Source organism: Schistosoma mansoni, chromosome W, assembly GCF_000237925.1.
Source record: "Schistosoma mansoni strain Puerto Rico chromosome W, complete genome".
NCBI lineage: Eukaryota > Metazoa > Platyhelminthes > Trematoda > Strigeidida > Schistosomatidae > Schistosoma > Schistosoma mansoni.
The window spans coordinates 6,926,913-6,948,794 of record NC_031502.1 but is presented as its reverse complement, the minus strand read 5'-3'; the positions used below and the strand labels follow the sequence as shown (position 1 = coordinate 6,948,794).

The 21,882-nt window shown below is 37.0% G+C and overlaps 1 protein-coding gene across 1 annotated transcript in view; it reads left to right on the top strand.

Annotated features, from left to right (window-relative positions):
* Positions 1-21,337, top strand: part of Smp_031100 (putative liquid facets) — a gene marked incomplete at its 5' end in the record, with an annotated part of 28,815 nt that extends 7,478 nt beyond the window's left edge. The window contains 4 exons of the mRNA XM_018800054.1: positions 5,698-5,894; positions 8,332-8,620; positions 11,031-11,453; positions 20,722-21,337. Coding sequence (XP_018653905.1) covers positions 5,698-5,894; positions 8,332-8,620; positions 11,031-11,453; positions 20,722-21,047 — 1,235 coding nt within the window. The 3' untranslated portion in view covers positions 21,048-21,337. The remainder of the gene's footprint in view (positions 1-5,697; positions 5,895-8,331; positions 8,621-11,030; positions 11,454-20,721) is intronic.
* Positions 21,338-21,882: the final 545 nt, after the last annotated feature.

Here is a 21,882-nt window from a genome sequence, read left to right as displayed (position 1 = left end):
TATATGTTTAAATGTATAGTGATCGCTTAGGTATAGCAAAACTAAACAGTATGGTAACTTTTTGTATAAATTTGACAAAAACTACTGAATAAGTAATAACTTGCTAGTACTAAATTGAATTGTCTATTAACATTGCATGATTTTTCGGTTGAATGTAAATATGACTAATAAGTAGCATCTTCACCTTATATATATATTCCTGATGTAGATCGCTTAGTTTGTTTCTACAACTTTTTTCATGCTTGTATGTTGCGTTATTCGTTGTGGTTGAGTGAACATTTCGGGTTTTTTATGTAACTCTGATCTGTGATAGTATTTTTCGAAGTCTAGCACAAGTCATTGATAATGTCTCAGGTTGGTAGTGTCTGTCATTGAAAGGTTTATCTCAGAAGTACATAAACCTTGTGAAGGCTATTTACTCGAACACCACACGTCGAGTCAGAGCTTATGGCGAACTGTCATCTGATTTTACAAACTCAAGTGGTGTCCGACAAGGTTGTCCACTGTCCCCATTTTTGTTTAACTTCATTATAGACCTATTGCTGAAAATAACACTTTCGTCGACTGAATTTTCAGGAATTGATCTCCTACCAGGAGGTCCACTTATCGACTTAGAATACGCAGATGACATAGTCCTGTTTGGTGAAGACACTGACAAAATGCAGAGTCTTCTGTTTATTTATTATTTATTTAAACACATATATATTGGTACAAAAGGGCACCAGATACATATGCGCCACACAAAATAATGAAAGTAGGAAGAGAAGGGATGAAAAGATAAGGCGGACTGAAATGTACAACCAGAAGACTCTTTCAGTTAAGAAAGTTAGAACCACTCTTTATGTAGAAAGTAAAAGAAGGTTGCAGCAGGATCGCCACTGGCTTCTATTCTGAGCCATATCCGATAACGTCTCTAGCCACTGTGTTGCACCATCTCTCGGACCCCATCCAGCGAGTCGTGAAGGACCAACAGAAGCTAGCCCTTTGCAGCTTTCTTTCATACCACGACACCATGTCATACACTGACCTCCTCTCCGCTTTTTCCAACCAGTCGGCAAATAATGCACGGCGTGGAAGTCTCTGGGACGACATTCGTAAAACATGTCCAAGCCACCGAAGTCGGTGTTTCAAGATGGTAACACCAATTGAATTATCGTCTCTGCGCCCGAACACACGATGCCGAACCTCTGCATTACTAACATGGTGTTGCCACTGAATGTCAGCAATCCTTCGGAGACAACGATGATCGAACACCGAGAGACGTCTAACATCCTCAACTCGGAGAGGCCAGGTTTCACAAGCATAGAGCAAAACTGCTCTCACCGACGCGTTGTAGATCCGACCTTTTACAGCCAGACTAACATCACGAAGGCGCCAAAGATGGCCCAGATTGGCATAAGCCGCTCTGGCTTTCCTTATACGTGCATCAATCTCATCACTCACGCCATCACCAGCACTTATATAGCTACCTAGATACACGAACTTCTCAACTACTTCAATCTCCTCACCATCCAGAGAGAGTACAGGATGAGAATCCTGCCAGTCTTGTAGGAGTACCTTGCATTTCGAAGGTCCAAAGCACATACCGTACCTGCGGACACTGATTGCCAACTGATTAAGTGCGGATTGCATGCCTTGGGCATTATCGCACAGTAAGACAATATCATCCGCATACTCGAGGTCGAGAAGTCGTTCTCTAGGCAACATATCCACACCGCCATTACTTACATCCATCAGAGCTGTTTCCAGGATGTCATCGGTAGCAAAGTTGAAGAGGAATGGTGAGATTGGGCAACTCTGCCTAACTCCACTGCTTGGATGGAACAAGGGAGAAAGGTGGTTGTATGCCCTCACTCTGCCTGAGGTGTTCGTATACAGGGCCTTTAAGATGTTAATGAACTTCTCAGGCACACTCTTCTTCAATAGACAATCCCAGAGAACAGTCCTGTCCAACGAATCGAAGGCAGCCCTGATATCAAGAAACACTACGATTTTTGGCCTGCGATAAGTATGACGGTGTTCTAACATTTGGCGGAGGGTGAAGATGTGATCAATGCATCCTCGACCAGAACGAAAACCAGCCTGCTCCTCGCGAGTCAATCGTTCTCGGGTTTTGAACAATCTACGAAGAATGACAGAAGCCAATAGTTTGGACGCAATCGGAAGTAGACTTATCCCCCGATAGTTGTTACAGGAACAACGTGAACCCTTTTTGAAGATAGGGACGACTATTGACTCATTCCATGATGTTGGAACACTTTCTAGCTCCCAAACCTTTGCAAACAACACCATCAGTTCCTTAGCCAGAAAGTGACCACCATCTTTAAAAAGAGCCGGAGGTAAGTCATCTGGGCCAGGTGATTTGTAGCGCTTCAAGAGTTGGAGTTCCTTGCGGACTTCCGCCTCGTTTGGTGGGTCAGTCGTCACCGGCCATGGGGGGCAGGACAAACCGGTTGATGTTACCGGAGCAGCAGGCCAGTTGAACTGCCCTTCGAAAAATTCCGCCCATCGTCCAAGACGTCGAGAGATGTTAGTGATTGGCATCCCGTCATCCTCGTAGATTGTTTCATTCACACCAGACTTCTTGCTGCCAGTGGCTCGGATGAGTTGAAAGAGCTTCCGGTAGTTACCAGATGTAGGTGCTGCTTCCATCTCATTAGCACGCTCCGACCACCAGGCTTCTCGGTCCTTACGCAAGCTTTGCCCGATTTCATTACGTAACAGCCTTCGTTTGTGGTCAAACTCACGGTCACCCGGAGTAGACCGACGGGCTTCGATCAGTTGTAAGGAGCCAGAAGAAACCCAGTGCTTATAAGCGGGACGTTTCGCGAAGCCGCAAGTGGCTTTACTCGCCATTTTCATGGCGTCGTGAAGATGCAACCAATGCTCATCTATACTTTTCGGTGGGGTGGTAGCTAGCCTAGAGGCTAGCTCCGCTCGATACTTACTTGCAACAGAAGTTGCAACCAGTTTACTAACATCGATCCGTTGGTGGTGGTCAATCCTTCGGCCACTGAAAAGTAAGGAGAGATTGGCGCAGACCAGGGCATGATCAGACTCCAGATAGGTACTCCAAAAGGAGCGGCAGTCTTGTACACAACCACGCCAGCGGTAGCTGATCGCGATGTGATCAATCTGAGTCCAGGCTTGAGATGCAGAGGGAGGACGCCAGGTGGCACACCGGCGATGACTGTTCCGGAAGTTAGTGCTAGCCAGAAATAGGTTGTGGTCTGTGCACAGTTGCAGCAAACGGTCCCCGTTATCTGTCCTGCGACCAACAAGTCCCCATCGGCCACCTAAACGACTCTCTTCTGTGCCTAGACGCCCGACCTGTGCATTCAAGTCTCCGGCTAATATTACAATATCTGTCGAACGCGCTTTCTGGAGAACTGTTAACTGGTGGTAAAACTCATCCTTGATTACATCCGGGCTGCAATCTGTCGGGGCATAGACGGAGATGACGAAAAGACACCGTTTCTCACGCCGGTTTCTTCTCACTTTGATGGAGCTTTCTAATCTAACAGCACATAACCGACTGTTAATGGGGATCCAATCGATTAGTGCTGCCTCAGCCATAGCGCTTAGTGCAACACCAACGCCTGCAAGACCAGACGAAGATGCCACAGGGTTCCCGGATAAGCGCACGTGAAACAAGCTTTTCGAAGCGACAGATGGAGAGCGAATTTGTAGTACTTCACTAGAGTCTTGAATACGGGTCTCGGATAGACAGCAAACATCAACATTAAGACTTTCTGAATACATAGCCAGCCCCATCTGTTGTCCGATCTGCATTAGTGTGCGAACGTTGAAGGAGACCGGCTTGAACGGCGTACGTGGTTTCAGAAAGACTGCTTCAGTATTCATAATCGGTGGAAGCGTTCACTTTCAACCAGACAGTGACTGGAGATCGTTTAGATAGAACGGAGTTTCCATTATGGGCGAGCTGCTGCATGAGTTGAAAAGGAAGGATACACAAATTGGGAATGAAAGGGAGTGAATAAGCGACGTAGTAAATAATAGTAATAATAATAATAACAATAATAATAATAATAATGGTAATAATAATAATAGTGTAAATTGTCTTGCTTCTAGTATGAGCGAGAATAGTATCGTCAATAGAATTCATCATTTCATTTGTGTGTGGGCTGTGATACTGCCCGGGTGCCCAAACCGAAGCAGGTGGTTTTCTTAGGGGACCACACCCCGAGCCTTTGACTTAAAGGTCTGATCCACAAGGCAGTGGAGCATCGTAAGGAGATGCAGTCCCATGGTAGCCGTTGACCAACAATAGGTTCATCCGCCATTCGTTCCATCAGGATACCGGAGCCCATGTGCACCATTGGTTTGGAATCAGGGTTTTCCAACTTCCCTAGGTGGACTCGCCGTGTCCACCAACCCGGTTAAAGCTCCGGACATTCGCTTTTCGTCCTCTCACTTTTGTGAACAACACCCCCGCCACGAGAAGGCAGTGAGTAGGACTTCCCTGGCAGAGGCTATATATTCGCTGGCCATGTGAGAGCATTTCGAGAGGGAGAGTGGACTCTCCCCACTCTCGGCCGTACCAGGGCATTTGGGGGCTGAAATTTGGGGTTAGAACTGAGTAATAATGCCATGATGTTTGGGATGCAGTTCTCCCCCTCTAAATGTAAATTGTTACTCCAGGACTGGCCTGCGTCAACACCTGAACTAAGGATAGGGAGTGAAATAGTCGAACGTGTCGACTTCACTTATCTTGGAAGTCTGTTCTGACGAAATCTGTACATGGATATAAAAAGCTCGTTTAGCTTTTGCCAACTTACTCTACCTATGGTGAAGGCGAGATATCCGTCTATCAATTAAGGGACGAGTATACTGTGCGGCAGTTCGTTCTGTTCTACTTTACGGCTGCGAAACGTGACCATTAAGCGTAGAAGATACTTGTAAGTTACTGGTATTTGACCACAGATGTCTTAAAAATATTGCTCGCATCTGCTGGAGTCACGGGGTAAGTAATAGTGAGGTTAGACACAGAGCATCAGGGAATGATGGTAAATCAGTTGACGAGGTTGTGAAACTTCATCAAATGAGATGGTTGGGCCACGTGTCACTTTTGCCTGAACACCGATTACCACGACGCTCAATGCTGACTAGTATTGGGAATGGTTGGAAAAGAGTTAGGGGCGGTCCAACGAAAACTTAGCATCAGAGCTTGAAGTCACTAACTTCTAGTATGAGCTGTGTTGGTAGATGCAGACTAATAGGCTGGGGTCCACAAAACTATCGTAACCAATGGTTGGAGACCCTGTGTGACATGGCTCAGAATCGATCACAATGGCGTAGGTGTATACACTCTTTATCTTCCCTTAAACCTTGAGATTAAAATTGCTTCATATCTGTCTTCCTTCCTATACTATATCCTTATATACAACCTTTCTTTTATATATTACCACCACTAAATTAACTACTTCTATGAATCCGGTGTTCATCTTGTTGTGCTAACGAGGTATGGCAACTTGGACCGATGCATATATGTGCCTTGTCCTACGTTGTAGCTGACTGACTGACTGAATGTCTCAGGTACATTTATAAGCAATTCTTATCACTTGATCCCGTATACTGATACTGTCTATGCACAAAGTCGTGATGCTGGCATTAGATAACTGTTATTTTTGGTATTGAATATTTTGCTATGTTTGGATAATATATCTTAATTTTTAGAATCTGTTTCTCATGCCGCAACTGAACTAGAATCCGTTAGACCTCAGTCTGCTGGAGAAGAACAATTACATCTTCAACTTGCCTTGGCTATCAGTAAAGAGGAACATGATCGAGAAGAACGGCGGAGACGAGCTGAAGAAGCTAAAGAAGAAGCCAAGGTACAAATGGTCATAGAGCAGAGTCGTCGAGAAGAACAGGTAATTACTTATTTTTCGTTGTTTTTAATCCTATGTATATCAAAGAAAGCAAAGAATATCAATATTGTGTAACATTAAACAATATTAGTGTACAATTATAAACTTTATGGTTAAATTAATCGATGTTATTAGTTGAAAATAGTGGATTTCAAGTCGATTCGGTCTTAATCATCAGCAAAATGTGTCATTGGTAAAGTTGAAGACGTCATGCAAAATGGATAAGAAGAATGTATAAACACATCATATTGGTGTGATTGAGGATACTTTTTTCCTTTCTCAGTTAATTTTAGTGGAATAATCTTTTATTATTAGAGTGGGGGTTTGTGGAGATTGTAATGATTTTTTAATAGTTGAATTCATGAGTCGGTGAGTGGATATGCACAACTGAAGAGCCCCATACTAGGACGAAATAGTTGTCCGGTGCTTCCAGGATTTTAATGGTGGTCTAGCTTACATCGACTCATGAATTCAACTATTGAAAATGATTTTTTTGTTTCGTTTACTCTCTTCCATAATTTCGAAAATTTCAAGAGAACTCATGAAACTAGTCCTTTATTGAAGGGGACGTTTTGGCTTTTAGTATTGATCGAAAAAATTGAACTCAACTTTTGGGTGTATCACACTTAAGTTGGCTTCTACCTACTCTTCTTTTTATTATCTCTCTCCATGACCTGCATGCTTACTCCTTCTTAATGTCACTGATGCTATTACTATTTTATTTCATTTGGCAATCATCGCTTCAATTTCGTCTTGGTGTGCTGATGCAGTATGACAACCTGAATCGATGCACACTCGTGTATTTTTTGGTAAACAAGAATTTATACACAAAAGTATACGGAGTTTTAAAGTAAATCTAATTCAATTTCTCGTATCTGATGATATTTTATTTCAACTGTAAAATCTTCGAAGCAGTATTAGACGTATATTTGGTTTCATGATTTTTAGTCAGTTGCTAAGACTTTATTGGTACTCGCTTAGACTAAACTGATTTCTAGAAATGCTTATATTTAGCTTTAAAAGAAACTATTGTAATATTTACGTAAATTTTCTTGAAATGTTCACTAATCGACTATAATTGAAAGCTATGTACAATTTTATGATGGTTTCTTTAAGATCAAAATATTATTAGAACCTCAAAAATAAATCAGTTATACTTCATTGATATAAGAATAATCTTATAATTCAAGATGTGTATTTCGTAGTGTGTACATTTTCATATTTTTGCAGGAAATGATGGTTAGTCAATCAATCAGTGATGTATTTAGATTGGCCTTATATATATATATATATATATATATATATATATATATAATTTCACCTATTCTTTGGGAGACTATGTTGCACTCCGCGGCGGGATATATTGTTTACGAAATTGAGAGGACGAAAAGCGAGTGTCCAGCGCTTTAATCAGGTTGGTGGATATGGAGGAAAACCCTGATTCCAAACCAATGGTGCACATGGGTTCTAGGATCCTGAGGGAACAAACGGAGTATGAACCTATTGGTGGTCACCGGCTACCATGTGACTGCATCTCATTACGTTGCTCCAATCCCTTGTGGATTAGACCTCTAGGTCAGAGGCTCGGGGAGAGTGGCCCCCTAAGAAAATCACCTGCTTCGGTTTGGGCGCCCTCATAGAAATCGAATGACGAAGTGTGGCTCATATAAATTTGGTGACTCCTTGTGTTAATGTTTATGTGTTCAAGTAAATAATAAACACCCAGTTGAATTCATGAATCATTTCTATTTGGCGTAAACTTACGAGTGTTTCCTGTTCTTTCTTTATTCATTTTCAAAAATTTTATATTGGCGGTTTTACTTTCAGAGATAAATTTAATTGTTGTTTATGAGAATAGTTTTTATTTGGCTAATAATTGAGATAACCAGGAAGAAAAAAACTATTATAAAATAATCGTCTAAAATTTATTTACATTCTTTTACAAAATTTTCGAGTGACATAGCCCAGAATTGTTGACACTAACACAGATGTATTCACTCCTTATCTTCGTCTCAATCTTGAATTTCATTATTTCTTTGTACATACCCGTACTATTTTGTCTTTTTGAACCATGTTATCAATGTTCAGTCGTTTTTATTATCATTGCTACCACATTATGTTAACTCACGTACTATTCATTTTATTAGGTTAATTTCGTCGTCCTAATATGTTTTGACATCCTGGGTTAAGTACATCTGTGCCAGAATCTATTTCGATTGGACTGACGGAAATCCTTGGCGGATAAACTTGGAATATTTAAGCGTTATATAATTAACAGTAATTCTTTCCTGTATTTGGATGCACAAGTTTCCTTGTATCTCATAGATTATTTGACTGAAGTCATGTTTGTAACTCAACCTATCATCAAGTTAATTAAATTTCTTTAAATCATTGAACTAAATGATTTATTATGTTATCATGTTTTCACTATTTAATATAGAAGGATAAATCAGGTAAACATTCAGCTTCCAATATTCCTTCTGGATCTAGTAGTGCCTTTGAACCACCAAGTTGTGCTCCTAGTGGTGGATTATTCAATTTAGTCGATACTTCTTTGTCAGTTGCACCAGCTCATTTACCGGATCCATGGTCTGCTCCTTTAGCAGTTCCGAGCAATTCGTTAAATAATAATAATACATTATCATCTCCACCCACATCATTTAATAATACCAGTATACCACAGTCAACATTTCCACTTATCCCTATTGATGACCCTTGGAGCCCGAAAAGTAACTGATTTTTACTGCATACTTTTATTTAAAATTTATTGTTTTATTAAATGATACATATAACTCGTTCCGTATACGTACAACTTATTTGATAGTGTCATGCTTTATTAATTGAAACACTCAACTCCTACGTATTTAGTTTACAGGCTGAAAACTTACTTCCACCGCCACTTAATACCAATAAACACCATATATTTGATGTTTCTTAGGGCTGACTAAATGAATTTGTACTTGATTGCCGAGTGACATGAAAAAATTAGGATCTATACTTGTGATCCTACCTCTTTGTTACTGGGTACGAGATAATACGACCAGCAGGATCAATAGTTCATGATGCTAGATAATTAAGCTCAATACTAGACGCGGCACTAAATCAACATACTGGATAACAGATCACTAGATAGATCACGTTATGCACACAGTTACACAATATCCGACTTACGATTAAAATTCAGATTAGATTAGACAATAGTTAATTTGTATAAATTATAGATAAGTCACCATAGTGAAATCTAAGTAGAAATCAACCATTCTGACAAATATATCAAAATAACCTGTAGCTCTTCTAGGGTTACTGCCGGTCCCAAGGCCGGGTAAAGGAGGAGGATTGGGCATAGTGTCAGCAACCATATCCCGAGGAAAACAACCTTGCCAAAAAACAATAACCAGAATAAACGATTTAACCCATTTAAACTCTGTCCTCCGAGTTGAAGGAAGAATTATGATGCCTCAAGATTAAAGCTGATCTTCTTCGGAAGTCACAAGGCCGATGCCCCTTCTAACAGCCAGAGCAACAATTTTAATATGTACATGGAACGTCCGGACAATGAGTGAACATCTACCGGCATGGTTTGGGATAAAAACAATACGCAATTCTATCTTGGCACATCTAATTGATATTGGTCATAATGTAGATAAATCGAAATCATTTCGAGTGATCTATCGTGTACCTCCATCATTTCCCGACGGAGTTCGTTCCCGTCTCTTTCATATAGCTGAAGCCATAGGAATTCGTACATTTCACTCCAATTTATGTGTACAGAAGAAATTTATAACCCCCCTATCCCTTCCATGGCCGGACATAACTTAACAAATGACATTATTATTATTATTATTATTATTATTATTATTTTGTTATCATTTGTTTGTAATTTTCCGCCTCTCTCCGTTTGTATTCTTCACTATCTAATTATTCACATACTTCGTATTACGTAATGATTTTAATGTTTGATAAGACTTTTGTTATCGTAATTTAATATTCTTACTACTATCAGTACACCTGTCTTCCCACTATCAAATTGTACTTTTAACTATTATACTCGGTGACGTATTTTATTTCATTGTGATTATTAACTCAAGTTGCCTTGATTGGTCTAATATTTTCGTATATTAAAGTCTGATGATGATCTAATTGGAAACAATTGTTGCTTCAATATTGCCTACTGGTAAGACGTTTTCGTATCGTTTTGGCTAACATTGAAGTCTAAGACGCGCCTTTGGTCTAATTTTAACCTCTTCAACTATACGCTAGCTGTAGTCCAGGAAAGTACCGAAAACACAGGTGTGCAGCCCTTTATATTTACAATTGATTTCATAATTAAGTAACAAACTCATATTTCACTTGACTGTATGAAAAAGCCTACAGTGAGAACTCCGACATTTTATGGGTACTGTCCTCGATTGTGTATTCGTTTTCATCAATTAATTCGTATGACAATTATGTGATCGGTTATAATAATATTTGGTAGTAATATGTAAGACTATATCGAAGTGACGGAGATCATCTGTAGCTCAAGTGGATGCTTTTAGCAAAGTTTTCTGATTTGCAAGTAACCACTGATGACGATTTTGTTGTGAACGATAACGAGAGGTTTATTATTAAGCCATCTAGATAAGGACACCCGACATTACCATAAAATTGTATCTCCGATTGCCGACATATTTAAGCAAGTAATCGGTTGAAACCTCCCAATTTTTGAACGTACTGCCAATATACCTTCTTAGAAGTAACATTTATTTCTAGGACTTTCTGTAATAATGTAAATCGTTGGGGATTCTAACGGATAGATTACTTTTTAGCTAGGTATCACGTTTACATCACCTAATACTCAGTCATTGTTTCACTTTTCAAATAAATGTTAGTATCAGTCAGAAACATATCACTATTCTGCAAAATATTATACTATATTAATTAATATTATTTTGAAATCAGTAGTTTGGTAGTTAAAGGATTCAAATATTTAGATCCATAGGTTTCATACTTGAAGTATACTTCAAATAGTTTAGTCGATCTGGGCCGGACAGTATCGCTGGACACTGCACAAGCAATGGGGTTGAAAGTCAACTACATAAAAACCTGTACTTTGTAAATGAGTTGCAATATATTTTAAACTTTCTATATTTTCAATAGATCACCCAAATATTCCAACATATTCTACAACAAGTACTTCTGATGAAATATGGAATTTGGAATCAACTTTAGGTGCTACTTTACCGTCCACTTCTAATACAAACACTGAATCAGTTATTTCTAGCCAACATCATCATACTAACAATGGTAGTAATCTCAATAATAACAATGGGCATTTTGATTTGGATGGAATTTCAAATAATATTAATGATCATTTTCCGCAACAGTTTCAACAGCAGTCCACTTCTTTTCAAAATGCACAAACATCTTTAACTACAGAACAACAACAGCAAGAACAACAGACCGTACGTAAACGAACTCCTGCCGACTTTTTAGGTGAACATCAGAATTTAGTTGACTTGGAAAAGTTGATGAAAAAAATCCAGGTAATTTCTTGCAAAGTTGTTTTATTGGTACCAATCTGTTTATATGTCTGATTTCTTAAATTTTATAGGTTTAGTGGCAGTCAATACTCTTACTTCATCTATCTTTATCTAAACACTTGAGTGGTACTTACCTCCTTCTCCACATACATTTATTACCTGTGACTTCATAGTGTGATGTATGAGATTTGTACTTAATCTTCGTGTTAGAGCTCATCTTTGATCAAAGCTCTCCGTAATTTTAGGTTATTATAAACGCATTTTCTTCCTAAAATTTTTCAGTCGTTAAATCTTCCTTATATAATCTTGTCAACCATATTAGTTATTAGTGTTTATGAGTTATTCACATATAATTTCATTAAGTTGTTTGGATTCGATGAATTGAACTATTTTCAATCTATGCATTTTAAAATGTTAAGTATTCAGAGTATAGTCATATGTAAATTAATCGTTCTGTCTTTTTTTTATCTGTACGCTTTTACGTATATTCAAATATCTCCTCATATGTGAACTCAGGATTATCAAGTTCGTTGTCCTGATCGAACTCTATCAATTTATTTATAGTATGGAGATCAGTCTCGATTTGAATAGCTCGGTGATGGTAATCTTTTGTAATTGTGATATCGGTAACAAAGGTTAGAATTTCATACGATGCATGCGCTCCCCTGACACTTTAGATACATCTTGTTGACCAATGGCAACTTTCATGGAAGGTCTAAACATAATACAACTCACTCGCCAAGTACAGGCTTATGTAGTAGACTTTAAGCCATATACTGTTTGTATGAGGACTATTCGTTTGCCTAAAGCAATGTAGTTTGAGTGCGGTATGAACTTCTGAAGTACTAGCTGAAAGTTTAGTAACTCGGCTCTTACGTCCCAGATGACGTTCTTGATTAGACGACAGTTCTTGAAAATCATGTTTTTAACTGTACGAAAAATCCTGCTATCTTTTGTTTTAAGTCTACATATTTGAATTTTGCAAATGAGAACTACGAACCTATGAAATTATGGCAATCGGTTACTAGATTAACCTAACCAGTCGGAAAAGTGTAGGTAATTGTTATATCTGACGAAGATTAAATGAATGGTAACCGCCTGGATTATTATTGTATAAGTATTAAGTAACTAAATTATATATATATATATATATATAATTCCTTTTACCACGGGCTTTCTTTCGACCAACTAATTGCTGTTATATTATTTACCACTGTTGATCTGTTTCCAGCTTATTATTCACAGTCACTTCTCGGCTTGATCACATATAATTGTAGTTTTCCATTTTATGGTGTGATGTCGAATATGTCTGTGTATAAACTACGAACGCTTGAAATATAATATTAGTGTAGTGGAGGATGGTTACTTTGTTCTGGACTCAACGGGCAGAGCAGGAAGAGGAGCTACCGTATCGATGACCAATAAGGACTTAGCGGTAAATCAAAGTTATAAGTCTTGGTTGGCTCAGAAGCTACGCCTTAGAAATCAATATTCTGGATTGTGTTTTTGCCACATGATATTAGTGAGCGCTCATAAGCTATAACAGTTGTGAAAGTGAAGTGGAAATCGGCTATAAAAAATTATCTTTCCATCCTTATACTGACCTCTAAGTAAAACCGCGTTATTTTTACACTCATTCAATAAATGGCAATTCACTCACAGTTAGCGTTTTTGAACAGTCTAATTGGGAAGGAACAGCGTTTATAGTGTTTATTAAATTCCCAACCAGCTTGTAGATGAAGTCTCTGGTGCGCCTATCATTAATTAGACTGTCAACATACCGAAGTAGCGGTAAACTAAAATCCTTTCTACAGTTTAATAGAACCTTTAAGTATTTATTTCAGTTCATGTAAACGACTGTGAATACAAATCTTATATCCTTTGTTATAGAGGCTTTAAAAATGTTGTGTGGATAAATGAACAATTAATAGGTTTTAATTTTAAAATAATTCAACAAACAGACGATTACTCCATTACGAATCTGCCAAAATAGTCGATCAATTGAAGTAAAAAACGGCCAGAGTAAATTATCAAAAAGCCTTAAACCTATGTTTCCTAGCTGACTGGTACACATCAGCTACTGGAGCGTTGCATTACACATCTCATCATTCAAATGGACTACTAGGATCATGCTGACCTTTTTTCAACTGAGGTGATTTTATTATTTTATTTTATTTAAACACAAATATTGGTACAAGGGAGCACCAGATATATATGCGCCACACCATTTCATTTTAATTGTGTGAGGGTTAAGTGCCCGAACTGAAGCAGGTGGTTTTCTTAGGGGACCCCACCCTGAGCCTTTGACCTAAAGACCTGACCCACAAGGCAGTGGAGCGTCGTGAGGAGATGCAGTCTCATGGTAACCGGTGACCAACGATTGATTCATACACCATTTGTTCCCTCAGGATACTGGAGCCCATGTGCACCATTGGTTTGGAACGAGAGTTTTCCAACTCCCCTAGGTGGACTTTCCGTGTCCACCAACCCAGTTGAAGCGCCGGACATTCGCTTTTCGTCCTCTCAATTTCGTAAACAACACCCCCGCCACGAGAAGACAGTGAGTAGGACTTCCCTGGCAGAGGCTATATATTCGCTGGCCATATGAGAGCATTTCGAGAGAGAGAGCAGACTCTCCTCACTCTCGGCCGTACCAGGGTATTTGGGGGCCAGTTTGTGGTGCTGACTAAAATTCCTCAGTCATATTACAAGTAACCTCCAACTGCTTACTGTCTAACAAAGTTCACTATCATGTCAAATCGTCTGGTTTTAAGTCCTGTTACAAACTTCTGTTGCATAGAATTCACTCAACAATGAGAACTAGAGACCATAGCATTAATTGCTACCCAGCAACCAGGTGGTTTATGCGTAAAATATCAATTCTATTCATCGTTACCAAGATAGCTTAATATTTAACCGGTTAGAAAATTCCTGTATCTTTTTGAATTTCATAGTGACATTAGTTGGTAGTTCTATGAAAAAAGAATTATTATTCAAGGTTTAGTTAGTTGAATATGGTATCCACGTAAAACTATTGTTTCTTATTGAAATGACTATTTGAATGTCGGATAATTACCGCTCCCCCACTCCCCTTGTTAAACAACTACATGTTTAAGTCACTGACTATATAAAATGCTCCAAGTACGTGACCAGTGGAGTTCAACCACGTCTGTTGTGAGATAACAACTCACTGAAGACAATTGGTGAATGGTCGCTCATAATTCGTGGATCGGTTGAAGTTGGACATTAACACCTTTGGATGCCGGCTCAGTGGTCTATCAGTTAAGTGCTGTGGCTCGAGACTGGTAGGTCCTGGGTTTGAATCTCGCGAGTGCGGGATCATGGATACGTACTGCTGAGGAGTCCCATAATAGGACGAAACGGCCGTCCAGTGCTTCCAGGTTTTAGATGGTGGTCTAGCTTCAATTGACTCATGATTTCAACTTTGAAAAATACGTATTTTTCGTTTTGGAGTCTTACATGAAATCATACATGTTATTTTTGATAATTCTGGATTAACTCCACCATATAAGAATTATTGAAGACGATTATTTTATTTTACTTGATTGGAAGTTTATGATTATTTTCACAATCTCATGAACATTTCGAATATTTACTTATCCGTGTCACTAACAGTCTGCACGTACTTCTATTATTTTACAATTGATTCATTTATTCTTTTTAATAGTGTTATTATAAAATCATTTAGTGATTTTTGTCAAATGATACTATTTTCTATCTTAGAGCAAAGTCTACTTGTCTGGTTGAAAAAAATAAAACAAATGATAAGTAATTGGTGCTTGAATAGTTAGCTTTTTTTCTTTATTTAGCCTTGATAATTCTTAATTAATCGTTACCATTATTGTTTATTGTGCGGCTTTTAAGTAGTATACACTTTACATGTAAATTTATAATCGTCTCTTACATTAAATAAACTGATCCAAAGTATACCTATATATATATATATATATATATATATATATATATATATTCATACAAAGAGGCGCCAAAACATACATTCTCCACACAATAAAAATGAGAAGAGATAGAAATGAAAGTGAATATAATAAAAACAGAACAAAAATGAATAAAAATTAATGTATAAGAGTGAAATAATAATAATGAGATCAGCAGTTTAGTTTAAAAAAAAAACAACTAGAAAGGATTATTTCACTTGGAGAAATCCTTCTCACTTGTATGAATAAATTAAAAGAAAGTTACAGAAGGATCGTAACAGGCTTCTCTTCTGAGCCATGTCTGATAACATCTCTAGTCATTATGTTTCAATTCTTCCAAGACCAACAGATGCCAGTCCTATACAGCTTGATTTCATATTATGACACCATGTCATGCACTGACCACCTCTCCACTTTTTTAAACCCATGATGTGGAATTCGCTCGGACGAAATTCACGGTACATGTTTAAGCCACCAAATTCTGTGTTTCAAAATGGTGGCACTGATTGAATTATCGTCAGTACGCCCGAACCTACACAGGAATAAAGTAGACAAATGTAATAAGAGAAACAGCGTAAATCATGCCAATCTAGATTATCAATCAATATTCTCAAGACAGGTTCAAGTTAAGAACAATATATTTCAGAGTACGTCAACGTAGTTTAAATATTTGTATGGCTAAAACTTCAGTGAAACCTTGTATTTGCGTCTGTGCATTTTTATGCGGAACTCCAAAGCTGACTTGATATCGAACCTATTATCCATCTCCACTGGATGCTTCTCAAGATGTTTGCTTATCATGTCCTCTTATTGGGTCCTTGAAATTCACTCGTTCTTTGTAGTTCGAACTGTTGATTGAATGCTGACTAGGTGTATCCATACAACGAGATGTGTTACTGTTATATCGCGACGAAAATCATGAATGGTAACTTCTGAGAATTATTAATGGACTAGTATTATACGTACATTTTTATTGTATAACTATTCAGTAACTAGATTATGTATATCTATACTCCTCTTATTACAAGCTTTATTTTGACCTATAGACTATTACTGTACGATTTACTGCTCCTAAATTATACTCAGTTTATTGATTACTGTCTCCCATATTCACAGCCACTTTTGGCTAGATCTTGTACAAATGTTATTTTCTATTTTATGGTCTGTTTGGTTTGTATATAAACCTAGTATGTTTGAAATACGTGATTCATATCGCAGAGGCTGAGATTTGTGTTCTGGACTCAACAGGCAGAGCTAGGCAGGAAGAAGGACCGTTAAAGACTCTAGAATGCTTGTACGGATTTGTGCATCATTAGTCCGGCCAATAAGTCGCTGTTCTCTAAATGGCTGTATCATTACGTTATATATTAATAGGACACAAGGCCGCAATTTGTAATAGATGTAATTGTCGTAACCAATAGTCACTACTAATAATACTCTGGGGTTTATGTCTTGACAATTTCATCTCGCTATACAATTATTGTGTGACAAACTGAATCTATATACATATACGTCAGATTCTAATAACTGACTGACTACGATCGTTAAAACATTCATCATTCTTGTCTCCTTTTCGATATCCTCAACAGCTATACATGTTTACTGTCTCCAAACTTCAATTGGTGTATGCGTGTGTGTGTATGCATGACTATACAATACAGTTCTTGTAGATCAGGTATATTGTATCATTCTATATCTTTTATTTCTTTTTTGGAAATTGTCTCTATATTTGTTACCTAGTTAGCTCCATTTACTTATCGAATCATTAGTTCATTTTTATTTAATTACTGCTGGTTTCCTGTTATTGTACTGTAGATTAATATTACAAATTGAATTGATACATTCAACTACCTCAAGTTTATATTATCTATTCTATCGGCGGTCATTTAAACTGATAATAAATTAGTTGTTAAAAGTGTATTGCAGTAGACTTAATAATTTAATTCTTTTAAGTCTGAAAAATCCATAAAATATGTAAAAGAGCCATGCAACGAATCACTTGTCAATAAAAATTGTTAGTAGGTTTCTTGAAAATGTAATACAGAAATAACTTGATAATAATATCTCTAATGAATATTTTTCACCGTGTTGTAACAATTAGTTTTGCGTTATAAATACTATGAATACTATCACTACTAGCGACGTCATGGTAACAAGGTGCGGCTTGACTCCATTAATTCAAGGGCTTTGACGTGAAGAAGTTGATGTTGATTATACCGAAGTGGGTAGTATTTTTAGTGTTTATACTATCTTTTGACGTCCTTGCAGTATGAAAAATTGTTTTTGAACATATAAAGGAGGTTTCAGTTTCCGTATAGTCGAGGCTTCAATAAACCTTAGTATACGTCCTTGAAGGCTTTTGTACGGCACTACAAATGCTGACTTGATGTCAACCTTATGACCAGTCTCAACCAAATTTTTCGCAATGGAGGAAGATGTCTGTCTATCATGTGATCTTATTTGACCATTGGAATTCATTTGTTTCTGCAGCCATTTGGGTATGTGTTTGGCCACCCTTAACTGCAGATCACGATTGTTCCTTCCTATGTACGTAATTCCGCACATACATGTAAATCGATAGATACAATGGGATATGACACAATCGCTAACGTGCTGTTTTGGTTTTTGGTGGAACACGGACCTTGTCTTCTGAATAATGACAAGTTGGACTGCCTAAAATGTCCTGTTGATGGCTAATTTAAGTCTCCGTTTCAACATAAGACTATTTGAGTCGCCCCTGAACGATAACATAATGTAAACTCGCTTTTTGGGTGCCAGAAGCGTCATAGTTCTAATCGTATTGCAACCCTTCCAGTGGTTTATGAACTTTAATGGATAACCATTATTCATTAACGTATCAGTTGAGAGCTTCGTCTCTAATTCAATAGTATCTCTAGCACAAATACGATTGGTTCTATTGAATAAGCCTTTTAATAATCCACGTTTGTAATGAATTGAGCAGTGACTATGGAAATTAAGATATTTCCCTGTCCATATCGACTTTCTATATACAGAACGTTTGATGGAACTATCATCTCTCCCACTATTCAGTATATCTAAAAAGGAAGCTGGCTATCTTCTTTTCTTCGCATTAAGAGAAATATACTTTTGACTTGTGTCGCGTTCTTTCAATATATCCCATAAACATATAAGTCAGCAACGGTCCTAAAGGGCTACCCATATCTGCGCCATTGATTTGTCGAAAGTGCTCACCCTCAAAAGTGAATTTTACATTGTCAGTATGCAACAATAATAAGCTTTTAAGAGTTTAAACAGGAAATGGCAATGGGAGGTTATTCGATGAGATACAGTCACATGAAATACCAATAGTTTCCCAAAGAGGTACATTTGTAAATAAAGTGTTCACATCAATGGAGCGCATTGTCTTTGTTTTAACATTTATATCCATTAAATACTTAATTAATCCAAATGAGTCAATCAAGGAATATTTACAGAATTGATTTCGGATAGGGTTTAATACTTTTGTTAGCTATTTTTTAGTTGTGTATAGGTGACGGACACATTGATAGAATTGAACGTAAGGGGATATTAGGCTTATGAATTTTTGGTAATCCATATAAATTAGGATACACCGAACCCAAAGGTTTTAATAAATTAAATTCATCTTTGTTAATAGCGTTCATGTTTAACAATTTCATCAGATTCGAGTTTATTTTCTTTTCTAATTCACGTAATCCATCGGAGTCAACACCAGCCATAAATTTGCTTTTATCACAGAATGGATTCCATTTTATTTTTGCAATCGGACTTATTCATAATAACAACACCAAATCCTTTATCAGGTTTGACTATAATAATATTGGCATTATTTCGCAATTCTTTTAACGACTTGAAGTGTGAGAAGTTAATATTCTTCTCTGCTTTGGTCCAGGAGAATGAAACTGGTGCACTATATCCACTATTTTAGTTTTAAACTAACTTTGATTTTCCAAGGATGAAGGTGCTAAAGTACTCAATTGATCATAGAGGTTTTCGAATTGAACATTGATTGTCAATTTAGATATTTGTATTAAATGAACAAAAAAATTAAAACCCAAAGAAAGTGCCTCCTCTTCATGAACGGACAGTACTGTAGAGGATAAATTAGTGGCATATCAGGATTGATTGGGAAAGAAGTAAGATGAATATTATTGTTTCTAGCTATTTTCTGATCCCTTCTTTCGTTTTCTAAATGACAGTACTACGAAAATTGCTGAATTTGATATGGCAAACTACAGACATTTCTGTTAATACAGGTAATGCTTGAGTATGCAGTTCAATTAAACTGATCGACTTACCATGGCATTTGTCTATATAGGACTTCGCCAGTAGAATAAGATTTGGAATATTTGGTTGTAATTTACTTGAACGAAGGTTCTTACATAACTGATTTAGGAATATGTGATTTGACAAACAAGATTTATAAAATTCCAGTTTCACTCGTTCCGATATAATTTTGCACCTGGGGTTAACAAGTTCATCTAACCCTTTAATAATTGGTTTAGCGAGTCTTCTTTTCAGAAATTTAAAATAATTATTCTCTTTGATAAATTTGGATAACGCAATGAGAAGGCGAAGGTTATCACTGCGAAAAATTTGGTTGAAACTGTTCATAAAGTTGATATCAAGTCAGCCTTTGTAGTGTTGTACAAAGCCTTCAAGGTCGTATACCAAGGTTTTTTGAAGCCTTGGTTATACTGAAACTGAAAGTCTTTATAGTATTTCAGGAGATTTGCGTATTAAGTTTCAGATTTCTGAGTTTTTTTTAGTTTGCCTGGGTTATATGGATTAGGACTGGTCGGTTTGTTTCATTTCTATGCTCACATGTTTAGACGCTTTTTAATCTCAGCAGGTTTATCATGGGTCTTCTCCCAATATTGAGTACAAAACTGTTAGTATACTTTTATCAAGTTATTCCAAATATCTTATACAATGATTACTGTTTTGCTCAACAAAAACTAAGTACAATAAAAAAATGTACTGCGTTTAAAAATTGTTAACAAATAATTGGTCATCATTATCTTCAAAACATCATGTGTATTTGCTTAAATTGTTGATGTGAATACTGTCAATTAGGTTCAACGTTTTCTGGCAAATATTAATCATTTAGAAAGCACTTATTGCGACTTCGCTGTTATTCTATTGCTTGCCGATGTGAAAAAGCGCTACATATTTTATGAAAAAACTCATGACACTTTATCATGAAGTGATCAGTGAAAATAGTACTGAAAGTGAATATTATATACGTCTTTTAATCAACGAACCTCATCATTTCGAATCTTTGCTATTTTAAGTTGCAATTGTCGTCAAATTCATAATTTTATTTTGTATTTTTTTTTTATTATCGATTAGCTTCTACAAATCCATTCACTGTTGGTTCGAAATCTGTAACCGGTGCAGCATGTAATCCGTTTATTCCTAATCAGTCATTGAAACCATCACTGAATCAATTGGCACCAACACCGGCACCTCTGCCAGGTCCAACTTATCTTAACACAACGAATAATCCAATGTTCTATCAAGTTCGACCATATTATCCTGCTAGTGGGTCTGTCGCAACAGCACAACCCAACTATATGGTACCAATCAATACTGCAAGTGCATGGTCTGTTATTGATGGCTCTGGAAATAATATGATGCATCAACAACAAACAAGTAGTTTAAATCCATTTTATTAAAGATGATAATCATTATTATGTAACTGAGACTATAACTCCCATTATAGTATTGCATCACTACTGGAACTACCACTACTTTTGTGTATGTTCAAACACTGGTTGCTTATTTCCTCATTATCTCTTTCGGTTTGTTTTTGTTTAAGGAAAGAAAGCAGTTATTGATCTCTGATGCCTTCATATTTCTTTTAAAATGCTAACCAAAATATCATTGTCATTTGACAGTTGTGTTATTCTGATTTTCATCGCCTTTCTCCCTTCCAAAGACAATCGATTCAAAGCGTTTACTACATATTCTTTGTCTTCTCAAGAATCAAGCTATCAGGGATCTCACCTCTTCCTAATTGCAGTATGTGATTATTGGCTATCATCAACATTGTAATCTTATTTGCGTATTTAGGATCACTGTGCTTATGCAAAATTTTTTATGCGTTTTATTCAGTTTTTTCTTCTAAAAATGATTACACTGCTGATGTTGTCGTCACTATTTTGGGGATATTATAACAATAAAAACAACATCTACTCTTATCAATGTTAGTAAATTAATATGAAATAAATTATTCTCCTTATGTTTTCTTGCGAAAAAGAAGAGTTCTCCTTTCTTTGAGATACTTTTTTCTGGCACGGCTCCTCACCCCGCTGATATCAGTATAACACGTTTTCATATATTGAAAAACATAATTCATTTAGTGATAGTAATGTACATCGTATGTTTTCGGATAGAATAAGTTCATTCGGAAATAAGTAATTCTATGAAAGTTATTAAACCACTAGCCAAATGTTAAATAAAATTGTGAAATGTCATTCAATTACCAATATATATATATAGCAGTTCACT